Source organism: Lolium perenne, chromosome 6, assembly GCF_019359855.2.
Source record: "Lolium perenne isolate Kyuss_39 chromosome 6, Kyuss_2.0, whole genome shotgun sequence".
NCBI lineage: Eukaryota > Viridiplantae > Streptophyta > Magnoliopsida > Poales > Poaceae > Lolium > Lolium perenne.
Genome location: NC_067249.2, coordinates 224,128,287 through 224,148,057, shown reverse-complemented (window position 1 = coordinate 224,148,057; position 19,771 = coordinate 224,128,287). Strand labels below are relative to the sequence as shown.

General features: G+C 49.5%; 1 protein-coding gene across 1 annotated transcript; it reads right to left on the bottom strand.

Moving 5' to 3' along the window:
* Positions 1-1,683: 1,683 nt before the first annotated feature.
* Positions 1,684-2,473, bottom strand: LOC127309274 (uncharacterized). Its single transcript, XM_051340181.2, has one exon. It carries the CDS (start codon positions 2,366-2,368, stop codon positions 1,826-1,828), a length of 543 nt encoding a protein of 180 aa, XP_051196141.1. The 5' UTR covers positions 2,369-2,473; the 3' UTR covers positions 1,684-1,825.
* Between the last annotated feature and the right edge of the window lie 17,298 nt (positions 2,474-19,771).

Sequence of the window (19,771 nt, the reverse complement as noted above, 5' to 3'; positions counted from 1 at the left end):
GAAAATAATGAAACTTAATGAAAAAGGATTTTAAAGTAGACATAAAAATTATAAACTTACGTTATATAATATACTTATCGAACTTGTCGAATACAAGTTTGAAGTATGGTGGAGTACATTCAAACATGATCATGCACGATAAACCCCTAAAAAAATTAGATACAAAATATGAGATGCCTAAAGATTCACGTCTGAATGACTCCTAATCCATATAGGGTTCCCACTTTCCTCAATACAAATGGACAGGATGGTATTGGCATGCCCCTCCCCTCCTGCCCCCCCATCTTCACCTATCCTTAGTCATGCAATTAGCCCTTCTCAAGGATCCCTCCTCGTGGAGATGGAAGGACCTTTATTCCCTTCTTCTCGAGCATTGTCTGGATCACATCCTACACTAGATTTGTCCGTGTTCATCCAAAGATTTGTGAGATCCAGTTGACTGCGTTCAATGGGGTCGTTGTGGATTATCACAAGGTAAATCATGGTTTTGAGGTTAAGTTTACATGTCATCGTGTCAAGATCCAATGTCTTTGCGTTGCCTCCAAGTGAAGACTTGAGAATGCAAGTCAACTTACTATCACGATAAGAGATGTGCCATCTGATAATGTTGGGACTCCAACTGCAGAGTGTTGTGTCAGCAGAGTATTTTCCCCACAAGGGTGATTCGATGGTTATATCGAACTCTCGGGGAATAGAGTAAAGAGTTATCTCTCCCTCTCTTCTTGTAGCAACCCTGCAAAATAAAATAAAGCCTTGTGCCCCCAACTTCACCGTATGGTTGTCAAGCACAAGGTTTCATGTAAATAAAAGTAAAATAAAATAGTAACTACAGTAAAGTAAACTAAACAAGTAAAGTAAACTAAGTAAAGCGGTAAAGATTTTTTTTGGGGGGTTTTGAGTGCAAATAAGATAAATAAATATTTTTATATTCTTAAATTAAAATAGTGCTGCAAATAAAAAGTAAGATAAATGCAATAGAAAATTGTTTTTTATGATTAAAATTGGACCAGAGTTCTTGGGATAAGTTAGACCAAGACGCAATGGCAAGTCTTGCCTCTAGGCTTCCTTTGTTCCAACACATCCGTGTAGCTTACATACGGCTCTTCAATCATGTCACTCGTAGCAGGGTCACGTCAAGCGATTACAAGAAGCACGACAGGTGCAACCTCTTTTGTGCTCTATCTTTTCAGGTTTTCCTACTCACTCTGTTTGGAATAGATATTCAATTAGAATGTGTACGAAAAAAACTGTCAACCTTTTTTGCTTAAAAATTGTCCGTCTCACCGGTCAACTTTCTTTTACTAAAAAAAACTGTCAACGCATCACATGAATCTCCTCTTGTCACTGGCTGCCATCTTTCCTTGTACCATCACTGGCAACACTAGACGAACGATCAGAACCGTTGCTTGACACGTCTGTTGCCTGTGCCAAACGAATCACACACCCTGCTCCAAATTATAAGATACTCCGTATTTGAAATGTTTTAATACTCCATTCATACTAATTTCAGTAGTATGTACTATATACAGGTCTAAATTAGTGAGCAAATACACTAAAGCGTGTATATATGTACATGCGATTTACAAAAAAAAGAGATAACTTCTTATAATTGGGAATGAAGGGTGTAGAACACATGAATATCTTGTGATAGAAAAGGTAAATAACTTGAGTACTTTAACCATCTAACAACTTGTGCTGCATTGCACCATTCTTTTGTTTTTCCAAATAGTACGTGCCAAACGCAAACATAACCATGAGCAGGATGAAATTACAAAACCAAACCACAGTTGATTACATTGACAATCTAGCGTGCTTGAATAGTCTACTATTCAAAGGACAAGTCAGACCAAGCATCAAACTCCGGCGATCCGAGGTCCGCCAGCCCGTCAAACAAGCCCGGCGTCGGATGCATCAGTGGCTGAACCACTGCCGGGACGTCGCGGCTGCCGTTGCCGGCGGTAGCTGCCGCGTCTGAACTCCGGCCCTGCAGCAGAGCCCCGGCGCCGCACCCGTGCGCGGCGGCCAGCAGGGAGTGGCTGGCGGCGGTGGCGTGGGCTCGACGCGGCTGAGGCCGGAAGATGGCGGCCGGCGGGAAGCCGGTGAGCTCCTGAACCTTGGCGCGGAAGTTGGACACGTCGGTGGCCACCACGGTGGTGGACGACCGGCGCGACGCCGAGGTCGAGTGCCTCCTCCTCGGGCGCCGCGGCGGCAGCTGCTGCGCGTCCGATGGGTCGACCTGGCCGGCGGCCTGCATGTGCACGGGCGCCCAGGTCGTCGTCGCCGTGTTGCATGGCTGGTACTGGGCGCTAAAGGCCAGGGCTCGCTCCGCCTCGCCCGTGCGGTCCCGGTCGCTGCGGCAGGAGTACATCGGCGAGAGGCGTCTAAGATGGCCACGCCACGCCACGCACGATGGAAGTAGCCTGCGTACGGCTCCGAAGGAGGGCGGTCAGTTTGACGTGTATTTATAGCTATCTTGGCAGGAAATTGACTGAAGACTCAACAGTGCAAGGGTAGTACGAATAATTCTAGCTCGGCGGAGCAGTGCTGCTGAAGCTGAAACCTGAAGAATCCGGTCTATTTTAGCCCAAATCTGAAGAGTCGTGGTTGTTCTGACTTGTGCAACCAATCTACATGATGTGCGTTTAAGATGCGTTATCATCCGCATCAGGGTTAGATAGAGTTGTTAAAAATTGATCGCCTGACGACCTGTGCGAAGGAACACCTATCCAGGTGAGCAAAGCCACAAGCAGGGCAGGGCAGATCAAACAGTTGGAAGGCCGTTGCGAAATGGGGTGCGATCGGTGCCTTTCGGTCGAGTAGGAAGGACGTGGTGTTCCTTATTTGTCTTCTACTCGTTGTGTGGAACTTTCTGCGAATGAAACAGGGCCTGATCGATCTCACGTGCATAATTCATAGGGTTTCACATCTGCTAGCCTAGCTACCAGATCAATTCACCGTAAGGGCCTCTTTGGTTCAAAAGATTTGAAAAACACAAGATTAGAGGAAAATCATAAATAGTACATGTATGTCTACTACAACATATTTTGCCTGGCTTCGGTGACGGAGGGCAGGTCGGCGGCATGCTTTTGGTTGACTGCAATGGTTGTAGTCGTCGTTAGGTGGTACGAGGGTGTACCACTAATTTTGCTCACTTTGAGGGCTCTTTGTACTGTTAATGCTGATTATTAATAGATATGTGCACCTTTTCGCGCAAAGAGAGAATGTTATGGCATTTGAAATCCTACATAGATAAAAACACTGAAATTATAACTAAAGGTGTTTCATATGAAATGCAAGACCGATAATAGTAGTTGTTTGGTTGCTTCATAGGAAAAACAAAGATTTTTATGTGAAAGAATATGTGCATATATATATGGCATAGTTTTCATGGATAGTTGATACAAAGGAAAATTTCCATGACATTCGACCAAAAGAATTTTTACTATGAAACTAAATGCAAAGTAACTCATATAGAGAGATCCTATGATTTCGAGTTGAAAGTGCATGCAACCCCCACGTGGGTTTTGAAAATTAATGACAACATCTATGGACTTATGTTTGCATTGAGTTATATTTGTAGAATTTATTCTTAGTCCATTCTTGAACCATTTGTTGGCGTCAAGATTGAAAGATGAAAAAAGTGAAGAAGATCAAGTGATGACCAAGTTGCTGATCCAAAGAATGGTCCCTCGGAAGTTGAGCCTATTGAAAGCATGTCTTGAAGATAAGAAGAAGATAGAGTGAGCTCTTGTGTGTACCTTCAATATATCAATAACATGTAGCAAGAAAAATGAAGTGCAAGTTTAAGATGAGGCATCTCGAAGATTCACATCCTTTAAGTTGTCGGTACATATGATGACGAGGGTTAACCTCGGCAATGAATATGGATATGGACTTCGGGTTTCGGGGAAAGATGTCCGCTAGTGGTTTTGTCGGCTAGCTGGTCAGACAAACACGCTGGTCCAATAGTATAATTATTATGAGGCAAAGTCTTCGTAATACTAGAATATATCTAGGGTTACGACAATGACTCAATATCTCCTCCCGCTGGTCCTCCTAGACTTTATATCGGAGGCTGGGTCATGGACTCCAACTGAGGTAAACATATTAGATATAGATCTTGGAGTTTTTGCAGATTTTCTCGTTTGTTCTTCCTTTCTTATTTTCACATAAGCTTTTGTAGCTTTACTAGAATTTGGGAGTGAAGGACTTGAGCACTTGTGTTTTTTTCCATTGCATTTGGTGAGTCATTTTGTGTTCTCGACGGATATTTCATGAAGTGAAAGTGCGTGAGCTTTTACTCTTGTGTTCTTGTACCCAGGTCGTGTACCTCTTTGGGTTCTTGAAACTCTAGAAAGCTTGGTGGCCTTTTATTGCATTGTGACCTTGGTGGTAATTACTTGGGAGCCTTCAATTGTTTTGGAGTTTTTCTCAAGCTTATGACCTCTCTAGAATTACTTAAAAGTTTACAATTAAGTTGTGGAGCTCGCCGCAAGGTTGTACGTGTTTGGTGACCACCCTCAGAATCCCATAGTGGATTGAGGTTTTCTTTTTTGTGTGTAGGCTCGGGCAGAATATGATGAACCATTGTCCCATTTAGAGTGTGTTTACTTTTGTACTTTACTTTGTGACGACCTTGGTGCTTGAAGTCATATATATTGCTATGACATTGTTGATTAGGTGAAAGAGAGAAGGCAGGACAACTTGAAAGGTTCAGAGGTAGGTCTCCGCCCCCGTCCCTGTCCGCTGCCGGCGCCTCCCTGGCACCGGCGCCCCCCTTCTCTCCCCCTCCCCCCCCCCCCTTCTCTCCAGACATGGCGGGCTCCTCCTCCGCCGGCTCCGGCACCGGGCGTCAGGCTGCGGGCAGAGGCCAGCGCTGGCAACCGGTGGGTTCTGGATCTGGGTCGGTGGAGCGGCCTGTGGTCTCCGGCTTGGGGCTGTCTCAAGACTCCTCGGACTCTGCCTCCTCGAGGCATCTTGGGGGGAGTCGAGGGCGGCGGAGGCCGCCGCCGATGGCCCGCGCAGGATGCAGGCGGAGGCCGCCGCTGATGGCCCGCGCAGGATGCAGGATAGGCTGGTCTGGGAGCAGCCGCCCATGTCGCGCAAGAAGAAGTGGCGCCGGCGCAAGGCGGCGCAGCGCGAGGTGGAGGCGGCGGCTCGTCGCGACGCGGCCCGGCGGTCGGTGTCTCCGGAGTGGTCTGGCCGCTGCTTCAATTGTGGCCGGCCGGGGCACCGCAAGGCGGACTGCACCTTCGAAACCATCTGCCTCAGGTGCGGTCTGGTGGGTCACGAGGCCAGATGCTGTGACCGTCCCCGTAGCCCTGACGCTGAGGATGAACTCAGGCGTCTGGCTTTGGCTAAGCGTGCGCGGTACGAGGGGCCGCAGCGTGAGGAAGCGAATCTGCTGCGTGCGCAGCCGGCCAGGGGAAACCTGTGGCCGGCACCACGAGTTGAGATGGCACCTCCTGTGGTGGCGTGCGCCCTGTTTCGGCCGGAGGAGGAGGTGGAGGCCCCCCTGTGTGTGGTGCGGCGCTCGCCTGGTATGCAGGATCTTGAGCATCGTCTCCGCTTCTATGGTGGCTTACGTCGGTGGCGCCAGGCCGGCTGTCTCGTGTGTGCAAGTTCAGGAGGCGCTTTCTAGCAAGAGAGGGATCCCGTCCGGAGCGTTTTCGGTTCATCCCTTTTGGCCGGAAGATTTCTTGGTGGTGTTCTCCTCGGCCGAGCTCATGGACAGGGTGGCGGCGCGTCCGTCGGTGGAGCATGGGGGTTTCTCCCTGTTCTTCAGGAAGTGGACAAGGCAGGCACAGGCAAAGTTGGAAGTGTGGACTGCCAAGGTTGGCCTGGTCATTGAGGGTGTTCCTCCCCATGCGTTCGAGAAGGAGGTCGTGGAGGAGCTTCTTGGATCGTCTTGCTTGGTTTCGGAGCTGGCGCCGGAGACGGTGAGCAGAGCCAACCTCGCCGTGCTCAAGGTGTCAGCTTGGACCAAGGAGGTTGAGCGGATTCCCACAGCAAGAACGCTGGCAATCCCCGAGCCTTAGGTGCCTGGCGAGGAGACTCCATCGCCTGCACGTGAGCTCTCGGAGGATTCGCGTGGCACACCTCCGCTGACGCCGGACTCCGAGAAGAGGCTGCTCAGGTACAATGTTCTGATCCATGTGGACAGTGTGGAGGAGAACTTGGGGCGGATGGAGCTGTCGTCGGGTAGGCCGGCCTCCCCTTCCGGTGGTCTGGACGGAGCTCAGGATGGCGGTGCGTCGGACGGCGGCCGGGCGGTGCGGCGGCCCCCGTGGCGCCTTGGGGTCCCGGACAGGCGCGGAGGCGCACGGTCCGGGAACGCGGGCGGTACGGGTGGTTAGCAGAGGTCGTACTGCCAGGTGGCAGCTCCTTCTGCCAGTTGGAGGCTTCCACCTATGGGTAGGGGGGCCCATGCGGGCCCTGCAAGGCGCTCTCAGTCAATGGAAGCGACGACGGTGGTCAATAAAGATGGAGGGGAGACGTCTGCGCAACAGCCTCCTCGCGAGTCTGTCCATCCCAACGCAGATACTGCCAACGAGGTTGTCGTACAGAACGATGTGACTGGTCTGGAGCCTCTGCCTCCCGTTGGTGGCGCGGTTTTTGAATCGGGAGTGGGTCTGTCTACTTCTCCCACTACAGTGAGTGTGGTCCCACAAGTGCCTCTTGCTGATTCGTGTAGTCAGCAAAGCAGCACGGAGTCTCTAGAGGCGTCCGGTCCGGTTGGAACCCTTATCGAACAGGTTTTGGAGGGCTCCCCTTCGCAGAAGAGTCGTCACGAGGAGTTTTTCACCGTGTCCCTGTCGGGTGAGGTTGGAGCAGTTGCGACACAGGCTGAGCTTCCTAGGCCAGGGGCAATTCCCTACCTGGACCGGGAGTTGGGCCAGGAACGCAGCGAGTGCAGCGTATGGGGCCGTGGAAGTGATGGGTCTCCCTCTCCCATCGAATCTTCGTACGAAGGGCCCAACAGCGAAATGCAGCTAGTTCGAAAGCAGACGCATGCCGCCAGAGCCTCGCACCCTTCCATGTCGGATGCTGAAGCGATCTCTCTTGGAAGGATGAAGAGCTTCTGCGCCAGGATCCTGAAGGCCTTGGCGCCGCCGCTTCTCAAAGAAGTCCAAGCTTCATCCCTCAGGCCGGAGGCCGAGCCTTTTACTCCTAGGAGGAGCGTCAGATTCGTAACCCCGGTGGCTACTTCTAGCAAGCAACCGAAGAAGGCCTCGGCCGCCGAGACGGTACTGCTCAAGGCGCTTGGAATCACACCTGCAGACCTGTCCGTTGATGAGAACGCTCTCTCTGAGTTCCGGCAGTTCTTTGACTCCCCGGTGCGGGAGCCTCACCTCCAGGTGCTGGCCTCCATCTTCGGGAAGACTATGCCGTCCAGGGGTGACCTGCTGCGGCATGAGACAGTGGAGGCGGCTGTCTGCGTCAGACAGCTCGCGGGGTTAGGAGTTCTCTGTAGCTGTTTCCATGGATTTTGCACCTGATATTTTCTGTTGGAATCCTCGTGGCTTAAATGATCCAGCCAGGAGAGATTCAGTTAGAGAATTGTTAGACACGCTGAGGGTAAACTTGGTATGTCTACAAGAGACTAAGCTGGCTGTAATTGACAGATTTATAGTGAACCAATGCTTGGGACCGTCGTTTGACGAGTTCGATTACTTGCCTGCGGAGGAAACTCGTGGTGGGATCCTACTCGCTTGGAACTCCACGGTGATGACTGTCAGCAACATAGTTCGGGATTCCTTTTCCATTTCTGGAGAAGTTTGTATGAGGGATAGGTTTTCCTGGTGGATCACGGTGGTATATGGGCCGCATACCACGGCTGACAAGATCCTGTTCTTGGAGGAATTGTCACAACGTCGAGCCCAGTGCCCTGGCGCATGGCTCGTCCTGGGCGACTTCAACATGATCCTGCGAGCTTCTGAGAAGAACAACGGGAACCTGCATACGGCGAATATCAGCAGATTTAGAAACTTTGTTGAGGACAATGAACTTAGGGAGGTGTACATGCATGGGCGCAGATTTACGTGGTGCAACGAGCGCCAGATTCCCACCATGTCCAAAATCGACCGCGTTCTGGCGTCAGTTGACTGGGAGCTGCACTACCCGGACTCGCTGCTGCAAGCGCTCTCTTCATCTATTTCAGACCATTCTCCCCTGCATTTGTCGATGAACGCGAGTACCAAACCTGCCAACAGCTTCAAGTTTGAGCTTTTTTGGCTGAAATTGGAGGGTTTCGACGAGGCGGTAAAGGAAGGATGGCGCTGCAACGAGAATCTCACCGACCCTTTCCTGAGACTTGATGCCTGCTTTAGGAGCCTGGCGTCACATCTCCAAGCTTGGGGAGCGAAGCGGGTGGGTAACATCAAACTTCAGATTGCTATGGCCAACGTGCTGGTGCATCGTTTCGACACTGCCCAAGAGAACCGCGCCCTGTCACCTGGAGAAGCTTGGCTAAGGAAAACACTGAAGCATACTATCCTCTGTCTATCCTCTCTCGAGCGAACCATGGCGCGTCAACGTTCCAGAATGAAGTGGCTAACAGATGGGGACGCAAGCTCACGGATTTTCCATGCGGTGGCTAATGGGCGGCGCACTAAAAATTATATCCCTGGCATTTTGCACCAAGGAGAACTTGTCACTGACCAGGCTAAAAAGGAAGAGTTGTTCGCAGATACGTTTCAGGACCTGATTGGAAGGATTCAGAACCGGGAGCACTCTTTCGATCTGGGGGAGATAGGTCTGGCCTCTCATGAGAATGAGCTGCAGGACCTTGGTGACATCTTTACGGAGCAGGAGATTTGGGGAGTGATCAGAGAGCTCCCGCCGGACCGTGCGCCGGGGCCGGACGGATTCGTTGGCGCTTTCTATCAGCGAGCATGGCCATGTATCAAGCGCGAGATCCTAGCAGCACTTTTCAAATTGTTCGTGGGAGATGGGCGCACCTTCGACAGGCTCAATCGCGCACTCATTACCTTAGTCCCCAAGAAAGCTGATGCAATAGAGGTGTGAGACTTTAGGCCTATCAGCCTAGTTCACAGCTTCGCCAAGCTCTTCACCAAGCTGTTGGCAAACCGCTTGCGACCTAAAATGGAGCTCCTAGTGAGTAATAACCAATCTGCATTCATAAAGGGACGGATGCTCCATGACAACTTCCTCCTTGTGCGACAGATGGCGCGGAAAATTCATAGCAGAAAAGAACCAGGTGTGCTGCTAAAACTCGACATCTCGAGAGCCTTTGATTCTCTCTCTTGGGCGTTTCTTCTTGAAGTCCTCCAAGAGTTTGGTTTCCCTGGGATCTGGATTCATTGGATTGCTATTTCCCTCCGCACGGCCAGCACACGCATCTCTGTCAATGGCGTGCCGGGGAGGAGGATCAAGCATGCGAGGGGGCTACGACAGGGAGATCCCCTGTCGCCACAGTTGTTTGTCCTGGCGATGGAGGTTTTCACCTTACTTTTCAGTACAGCGGTGGACGCAGGGGTTCTGTCCCCTTTTGGGAATTGTACCCTGCTACAGCATATCTCCATTTACGCGGATGACGTTGTGATCTTCGTCAAGCCGGAAGTTGCTGATCTTGTTGTGGTCAGAGAGCTCTTGGAGGTTTTTGGGGCAGCCTCAGGTCTGGTAGTCAATTACAGCAAAACTTCGGCGACTTTCATCCGAGGGAGACCTAGGGATAGGGAAGTGGTTCAGAGGCTGCTACGATGTCCTATCGTCAATTTTCCCATTAAGTATCTTGGGCTGCAGCTCTCACTCTCGCCACTGACCAAGGCACAATGGCAGCCGATGCTCGATGCGGTGGTGAAGATCATACCGGCTTGGCAAAGGGGTTTGATTGCGAAACCAGGCCGGCTCACCCTGGTGAAATCTGTCATGGCTACAAGAGTGGTGCACCAGTTTATCGTCGCAGAGGCCCCGGCCTGGCTTCTTGAGGAGATCAACAAGTTCCTTCGTGGATTCTTCTGGGCTGGGAAGGAAAGAGCTAATGGAGGTCAGTGTCTTGTCGCCTGGAATCAGATTTGTAAACCGCTTGTCTATCGGGGGCTTGGAGTGAAGAACTTACGTTTGCAAGGTTTGGCCCTTCGAATTCGATGGGAATGGCTGCGTAGAACTGATGGTATGAGAGCTTGGCAAGGCTTACCTATGCCCAAGGATGGAGAGGCGAGGGAGGCTTTTGACAGTTTGGTGCACATTGAGGTGGGCAATGGACAGAACACACTCTTTTGGCGAGACCGCTGGATCCATGGTAGAGCAGTGACGGACTACGCCCCTGGGATAACCCTTCATGTTAAAACCCGCATCAAGAACTCCAGAACTGTCGCGGAAGCCTTGCTTGACAACCGCTGGATCGGCGACATCAACGGCAACCTTGCAACTAGGGGAGCAAGAGAATGCCTTGCGCTTTGGGTAGCGATACAGGGAGTGCGGCGGGATAATGAGGTACCAGATACTTTCTCTTGGCCATGGGCAGGTGGGGGGACTTACACGGCCAAATCAACATATGATATGCTTGTGCAAGGCTCTGTAAGGTTTCAGCTTGCGGATGCCATCTGGAAGGCCAAAGCCACACCCAAGAGCAAACTCTTCATGTGGCTGGCGGTGCAACATAGGATATGGACCTCCGATAGGAGATTCCGACATGGTCTGCAAGCACACTCGACAGGGTGCTTCGTCTGCTTGCAAGAGGAGGACACCGCGGAACACATTCTCATCCAATGTGTCGTAGCAAGAGAGGTGCTTTTTAGATGTGGGCATGCACTGAAGATCAACTTGAGAATCCCAAGCATGGAGGATACGATTGAGGCCTGGTGGTCAGCTGAAAGATTGAGATGCAGCACAAGAGAAAGAAGGTGGTTCGATGGCCTTATATGTACGGTAGGCTATGCCCTCTGGAAGAATAGGAATGCCGAAGCCTTTCAGCACCGGAACCGAAACCGCACACCCAAGCAGGTTGCGGACGACATTGTGGAGGAGTTCAGGTTGTTGAAAACGGCTTGGAGGGTCGACAGTAGTGCAGGAGTAGGAGTCCAGGATAGGAGAGAGTAGTCCCTTCCTTTGTTTTGCTGGAGTCTTTGGGAGCCCTTCGCATGTGTTTGGGCTCCTTTTTCTTGTACATATTTCTACCTTCTATAAAATTCAGGTACGCATTCGCGTACTCTCGAAAAAAAGACATTGTTGATTATCTTGCTTAGTATAAGTTATTAGTGAATATAGATGAACTCTAGTTTATAGGTTTTGTTCTTGACAAGTTTAAATCCCTAATGTAAAAGAAAATTAAACCGTCTATTCAACCCTTTCTAGATGGCATCCTTTTACTGTGACCGGTCCTACAAACCAAAAAAATCTCTTTAGTGATTTTTTTAAGAGTACAAGTATTACTATCACTATAAAATCTCTTTGAACTAAACAAACCCTAAGAGCATCTCCACTCGTCTCGTCTCCCCGACGAGGCCCCCGAGCGACGTTTTTCCCATCCGGACGGCGAAATTCAGCCCAGTCGCGCCCCCGGTTCCTCGTTTTCGTCCGGATTTGGCCCTTCATCCATCCGACGATCCCACACCATCCCCGGTCCCCCGGGGCACGCTCGGGGACTCCGGACGAAAGAATTTGGCGCGAAACGTCGTGTGGACCCTCGTAGTCGGCGACAGGAAAGCCAAATCCTGTCGATTTCCCTCCAATTTGCTTGCATATCCCCAATCTCTCCCGCCGAATTTGTCCATTCTCCTCCTCGTCTTCCAGTTCCAGTTCCCGTCCTCGTCTTCTCGTCAACCACCGTTCTCCTCCTCGTCTTCTCGTCCACCACCATGCCGCCGAAGGCGAGGAAGCCGCGGGCGAAGAAGGAGCGGCCGTCGGGTATGTCGAACGCAGAGTGGGCGGCGGACGAGATTTGGCGCCAGGTCGAAACAAGCGGCAGGGTGGAGAGGGAGAAAAAAGCCGCCGCCAAGAGGGTGGCGGCGGCCCAGGACGAACAAGCGAGGAAGATCAGCATGGCCATGAGCATGGGCCATGCTCACGGCAGCGGCGGCGGCGCCATGTTCCCCGGCCAATGGCCGACGCAAGGTACAAGCAGTTCCCCGTCGACTTTCTTCCCTTCGATCTACTCGCCGTCGCCGCCTGCCATGTTCCAAGAGGGCACCTACGTCCAACCGTCCAGGTTCACGCCGTCGCCGCCCGAGCTCGCCGTCGGCAGCGGGAACCAGTACGAGGGCACCTCGCCGGCCCTGCGATGAGGGCCACTCCCGTTCGGTGGGATGGCGGCGCCGAACGACGATGAGATCCACGAGATGATCACCTCCGGCTCCATGGCCGCCGCTGCGAGCCCGGGGTTCTTCATGGCCACCTCCGCTGCGAGCCTGGGGTTCTTCACGCAAGAGGAGGCGAGGGCGACGGCAGCTGTCGCGGCACGCAACGAGTATGTGGAGGATGTGGCCGACGGAAGCCAAGCCGTCGAAGAAGAATACGAAGAAGAAGAACAGCCAACTCAAGCCAACGCCAACCTGTCGAAGGGAAAGAAGAAGAGGAAGAAGGACTCGCCGCCTGCCGAACCGCGTATCAAATGGACGCCGAAGGAAGAGGAGTGCCTCGCCGAAGCTTGGATGACCGTGTCCATGAACGGCATAACCGGGGCCAATCAGTCGTTTGACACATATTGGCTTCGAGTGAAGTAGGCGTTCGACGAACGCAAACTCGTCGATCCCTACTTCAGCAAGACGAGCATGAACCGGGGAGACAAGGCAATGGCCACCCATTGGGGGATCATACAGACGGCGTGCAGCAAATGACACGGCGTGCAGGAGGAGATCAAAGAATGGCCGATGAGCGGCCACGGATTGGAGCAAAAGGTATGCTCCGTCGACCCTGCATCACCGAGGTTAGCTGTGCACCGTGTAGTGATCGTCGTGAGCTGACCCGTATCGTCGTACTCTTTTTCCCCAGCTGCGCCGTGCTTTGGACATGTACATGGACGACACCGGCATGCAGTTCAAGTTCCTGAACGTCTACGCCCGCATCGAGAAGTGCGAGAAGTGGGCGGAAACCCGCAAGAACCTCTCGAAGAGCAAGACCAAGAAGTACAACCCCGATGCTCCGGCGGCTGGCTCGGCGGATGGACGCCCGGAACTCGGCCAGAAGAAGCTCAAAGAGCTCAAAAAGACGGGCAATCCCGCCGACAGGCTGCAGGCGTCATTCGACAAGGGCTGGGCCGACGCGAGGACGCACGCCGCCGGGAGGGACGACAAGTTCGACGGCAGGTGGCGGGAGATGCTCGCCAACCAAGGCGTCCGGATCGCCCTACTGAAGACGACGGCGGCGGCGAAGAAGAGGAACACTGACTTGGCGTTTCTGATGGGCGGGAACACGGATCTGATGGACGAGGAGACGAGGATTTTGTACGAGGGCCACCGCAGCGACATCCTCTGACCCACTCCGGCCAGTTCTTCATCGTCTCCGCCGGCTCCTACCTCGTCTTCCTCACCGTCTACGCCGTCGACTGTCGCTGCTTCGACGTCGACTGCCGCTGCTTCGTCGTCGACTGCCGCCGCTTCGACCACGGCGTGTGAGGAAACTGGTCCGTCGGACACCGCCGTGCCAGCCGGGACTGCCGATGAGCCTGTTTCCGTGTAATTTCACTCCTATCGCCGATCTGTGGCTGATCCTTTTGCTGGTCCTTTTGCCGATCAACTGGCCGTATTTGTAGCGCGGGATGACGGTTTGTTTGAATTTAAACTATGTCCGCCGCACTTCGGGTGGACGACTGGAAATACGGTACTCCCCACGACTTTATTTCGTCCAATCCGGCGGTTGTTTCGTCCGGATTTCGTCGTGGGCAGGCCAAACGAGTGGAGATGCTCTAAGAGTCGCGAGATGAAGCAAGGTAACACAACCGTACTAGCTTGCCCACCTTTCTCTACGCAGCTACGATACATGGAGGTCAACCTCATCAGCCAAAGAACTTGCAGTCATGGTATATTGCGGTTATTAGGGTACGTATATGTAGCGAGTTAGAATAGACTGCCAAAGAAGGCAACAAAAATGCAAGACTTGAAATTCAGTCGTAATCGACCATTTCACACCCGTTGTGACTTACGGAAACGTTAAAATCCGTATACAAGACGAGTTAGAACAAACTGGACTGTAGACCATCGTGTACTCCAAGTCTCTTCCTCCTCCGTGTGCCTCTATATATGTCCTTTAACAATACCACAAATTTGAGTCATAGGGAATCATCTATTTTGAGAGCAGTCACCCAAATTTGAGTAGAACCTCAGACAGAAACAAGAATCTCAGCTGCCGATCTAGCTAGCTCTGTTTACATCGACACATGTAGGAATTAATCGTATCGGATGACGTTCGGATCTAGACATGAAGCAGATGTGCTCAATCGCAGGAATCAGTTTGCTGAAAGAATTATCAAAGTTCCTCGCTCCGAGAACAAGGTGGCTCATGCGCTTGCTAAGCGCGCCTTTCGGGATCATTCAGATTCCCGCAGTTTGTTCAGATGTAAATCAAACCTGTTGTCTCCTTCGCTTTGTTTATGCAGGACTTCTCTTTGTAATCTCAGTTATCCCTCTGGGAGGCTGCTGGCAGTTCACTGCCAGGCGTGTTAAATAAAGCATCAGTTTGCCAAAAAAAAAAAAAAAGAAAAAAAAGAAGCAGATGCATGTACTGAACCAGGAGTCCAGGAGACGTCCGCACGCACGAGACGACACGTCACGCAACTATACGAGGGAGATGGATTATAATGCAACGCGTGATGTCACTACCCACTGAATGCATGGTGTGTTGAACTCTTCCTGATAGACGTGGACTCACTCACTCAAAAAAGAATGGGATTGAAGATGGAATTTTTCGACCTGCACGCTTGAAAAACTAGCCGCGCGCCGGCACATGCATGCGATTTTGGCGGTGCTATTTTTTGGCGCTCCGCTTGTACGCCGGAGTTGGACAGAGAAGAAAGTCGTCTGCTCGTGCGTGCGGCAGTCACTTTCTGCGAAAAGACGAGGAAGCGTGAACGTGCCTGCTTCACGGCCTCCCTCCCTTATCAGTTATCACTACGCTAAGTGCTGACTAAAATGGTGGAAAACATGGAAGGATACGTGGTGCACTTGCTTTGGCCCGCGAACACATGATAAAAAAATGGTTTTTCGTTCTCTAAACTGTGGTTTGGGTTCCCCTTTCGTTATAATCATGGTTGTTGCCAAATTTGGCACATGTGGATGTGGCATCCACTGGGGAGTGCATGTGTCCTAGCCGTGCGATGGTTTAATATTCTGGTGTTTTTCCATGTGTGTTTAAACCTTTCTTGTTCAGTGAAGAATACCTTTTTTTAAGAAACCTTTCAAAGAGTGTAGTGCATTCCTGCATCCCGTATAGATAGAATAGACTTCACCCAATTTTAAGGAAAAAATCAGGGCCCAAAAACCATATGCCATGTTTACGAGGAAACCCAGACAAAATTCGCACAATGCCCCCTTTTGTTCCCCTATCTTTTGTCCTAAACATTGATAGAGAAGAAGGGCTGAAGGTGTAGGACGATTGACATGGGCAGACCTTGATGATGGCACAGCGGGGTATGGGGTCACCGTACAAAGACATGTTGATTTGGCGATCTACGGTTTTAGGATTTGGATTAAACGAGAGACCTGAAGTATACTACATGTGTTAAATTTGATAAGACCAATGACCTAAACTCGAAAAATCCAAACACTTATAATGCACGGTAAAAGTACTAAATGATCGTTGTCTAACTATCTATGTGCGGAATTTACCAACAAATCATGATTTTGATATGACTTGAGCATAGACTAGAGATTAGGGACCGAAAGATCTGTCTTGAGAATTTCATGACCGAAATGAACACAACACAGTTAATGTAGTCCACTCTTATCTTTACTAGTCTTGCAATGTTCTTTTTTTAAATGTAAACACATATAATTTTTGGAGGAAACTCCATATATACTACTCAAAAATTTACAAGATGTCCATATATTGCTCAAACTATCCGTGTTCTAAATATGCCACTAAAATCTTGCAATGGATACAATAATTCCACTCTCTACCTGTAAAAAAAATTATTCCACTCTCACCGGTTGATCGTTAGGTGACTATCAAGTGGGTGCAAAGAAGATGAATTTTCCTTTACCCTATTATGTAGATTTTCGGTATCATTTTACCAACACTTTTTTTTGAGAGAGAGAGATAGAGAGTTACCTATACTCTTTCGTGCATGATATAAGCCATCACATTTTGAGTAATTTTGAACACATATTCAAAACAAGTTTCATCATCATAATAATATTTTAGGACCTAATAAACAATCCTTATGCATCAAGATAACAAAAAAAAATCTCTAAGACAGTGAGAGAAGGAGTGCTAAGCACAATGCAAAAACCAACAAACATGCTCGGTGGAGGCTGAAAACTATCAGAAAATTGAAAAACTCTGGAGTGATTATGATGAATTATATTATAACTGAGAAAATCTAGCGGATCCATTTACCCAGAGAATGTGGACGCGGAATGAAGTTGACCTGAAGTTACACCACAAAAGTAACCGGTACCTTCTTGATCGGAGATCCCGTGACTGAAATAGGAAGAACAAGTTGTTGTCCACATTGCTTAGGTTAACAACACATCCACAAACTGTATATCTGGTTGTAGCTGATTGGTTGAAGAAAAATCGGGCACATAAGAGTCGAGTTGAACCTATTCATGTAAATTTTCGTCAAACCAAAAAACTTACTTTATTATATCGTCATTTAAAAAAATATAGCAATCTTCATATCATTTGAGAAAATTTACATGAATAGGTTCAACTTTACTCTTATGTGCCGGATTTTTTTTTCGAAATTTTACAGAACTCATAAGTTCGTTTCTTGCCAGGGTGGCAGGATCTAAATGTTCGCCATTATCTATTTTGCAGGGATCCCCAAAAGTGACCGGGTTCCGGTCGAATCAGATTCGCCGATTTGCAGGAATCTTCCAGTTGGGCTTCAAGCCCAACCCATTGATGAGAGCGGCACGAGCAAATGGGCAGTCAATATTACTGCGCACTTGATGTAGCCTGCCCCTGAATTGCTTCCAGGATACTTCGGAGACAGGAGTACAACATTTGCCATACGCGAAGTGGTAAGCCAAAGCGTCCTTGGTTAGAGATTCCCCAGGTGCCCATAAGAAGTCCTACGAGGCCATGAATGAGTTAGAAAACCTAAGACTAAATAATCTGGATGAAAATAAAACAGTAAGATACACGACAGTGAATCCATTCCCACAGCATACCGTATTTCTGAATTGGTGCTAAAAGTATATTGCTCGCGGGCTCCTTGATTGTCCGTGTCTGGGCCTAAAATGAGGTCAAACCTTCCATGGTTTAAGCAACAGAGAAATATGAAAAGGAAAATAACTAGAGGAAGACCAGGACATCTTCATGAGAGGTGTGAAGCTTGGAAAAGCAGCTCGAGCGGATGCCGGACAACGTTCTTCCCTGGAAGGTAATGGTAGATTTCTGGGCAGAGAAAATATTCTACTTCGCACCATCTGATTATGTAAAAGAGTGTATGGAACGTCTTGCAAAAGGTTTCTCACACACATCTGGGTCCTCCTTACTCATGTTGGCATCATCAAGATTAATAGGGATATATAAGAGGACCATGCCCACACCACCTGGAGATCGAGTTGGGAGATATATAAGAGGAACATGACCCGAAGCAATTAACGGTATGGCCTCACAGAATATCAGTCAATCAGTTCACTAGTTTCTCACACACAAGCATGAAACGATGCCAAGCAGTGGGCTGACACATGATCTTGTTTTATCTGAACTTCTGAACTTGTAAAACAAACCAGTTCCCAACTAAACATGGAAGAGTTTTCTCGAGATTGGAAGGGAAAAAAAAACTCCCGGTGAGGCATTTCGACAACGCTTTTTGAGCACAGGCTGTGATCTCCTAGAGAACGAAAATGCATGTCTACATATATGTGGGTGTCCCCGTCTTATCACATGCTGTCCATTCGGTCCTATTTGCATCAACATGCGTGTCTTTGTTTTGCAGAGAACACCTCCCACCAATACATGCTGTCATGGCACAGTCCCTGCCTGTTATGCATACCAAACCTCACCTTTGTAAACTCGTTCCTGTCCAAACCCTAACCCTCAACCACTTTTGTTTCAGAATAGTGTAGGACAATATTACTTGAATTAGGACGGTATTAGGCAAAATTAGTTTGCAACCTGGGAGTATTAGAATTCAGTCTTCTAGTCCGTCATGTTCCATGGTAAACAAAGTCCATGAGACCACTTTTTGGTGCAATCTGAACATGGAGAATAATCACCAAAAACCATACATACATACATGATTTTGGGCCACCAAAGCTTATTTCCTCTTGTTTGGAAATTACATATTTTCCACCGGAACAAATCAACATACCCATCGGAGAAAAAATAATAATACATCATCCTAGCAAATGACTTTCGGATATGGGAGCATGCAAGAAAGAGTAGGATCTGGTATTCACTAATATTCAGAGGGAAATCCAACATGAACAAACCAGGATCTAACTAGCGTCCAGGTCAGTGGAGCAAACAGGAGTGAGAAGAATTTGTAACATGAATCTTCCAGCATCCAGATCTCAGGAGGAAGATATGCACTAAACAAAAGTCCCACGAACTGATCTGCACCTTGTATTAATACACCAAATAAATACCCCTGTACAACAAGATGCTCCTTGATAGTGAGAGGAGCAAGTCCCAACGAAGAGGAGCAACCTGGCTGCGCTTTCCGGCCGGCCATGACACGCCTTGGTGGAGCACGGAGCCAGGGAGGGGGAGATCAAAGAGAGCGCCGACGAACGGATCCAAGGACAGGGAGAGAGAGGGAAGCGACCATGGTTGGATCGGCGAAGAGGGGGCCACCGGGGTCACGGATGCGGTGTGAGGGAGATAAAGGGCGGCGCCGCCGTTCATGGAGGCAACAGGGTGAATGGGTGTGGCCTGGGGAGAACGCCATGGTGGAGGACGGAGCTGGGGAGAGAATCAGGGAAGAGATAAGATGCACATGTACAGTTTGCTTCCTATAGGGAGAGGAAGATGGACAAAGTACAGGGTGGTGGAGGCAAAGTAGATACACACGAATCTTGGAGCGCCAACAGCCCTTGGATAAGCCATAGACGCCCACGACTATGTAGAATCACCGCGTTGCCTAGAGAACGTCATTGTTGGTGTCGAGTGGTTCATGCTCTCCTAGCCTGAGGTCGACGGCCTCGTTGTGGCAAGCATTGCACTAGATACACACCATAGTGAACAGACTACATACAGACCAAAATAGATGAATCTAATAAAAGCTAGCACGTCTTATATTAGTGAACGGGGGAAGTATTCATAAAAAAAACCTATTGATATAATTCTGCATTATCTTTTCTGATCCAGCATACAAATCGCGGTAACAAACTATAAAAATCTCGATCTCCCATTGTTGTGGACTTGAGGCTGACGCCAATAAATTAGCTGAATAACCTCACCAAATTTCAGTTAATCAGTTCACTAGTTTCTCACACACAAACACAGGTATAAATCGATGTTAAGCACTGGGCTGACAGATCTTGTTTTACCTGAACTTGTAAAGCAAACCATTAGCCGGCGTACGAAATCCAAACAATGCATTTCAAAACTGGACATGGAAGAGTTCTCTCGAGATTGAAAGTGAGAAGAATCCGGGTGAGGCATTTCACCAAACGCTTACTGGGTAGATATGATGGTA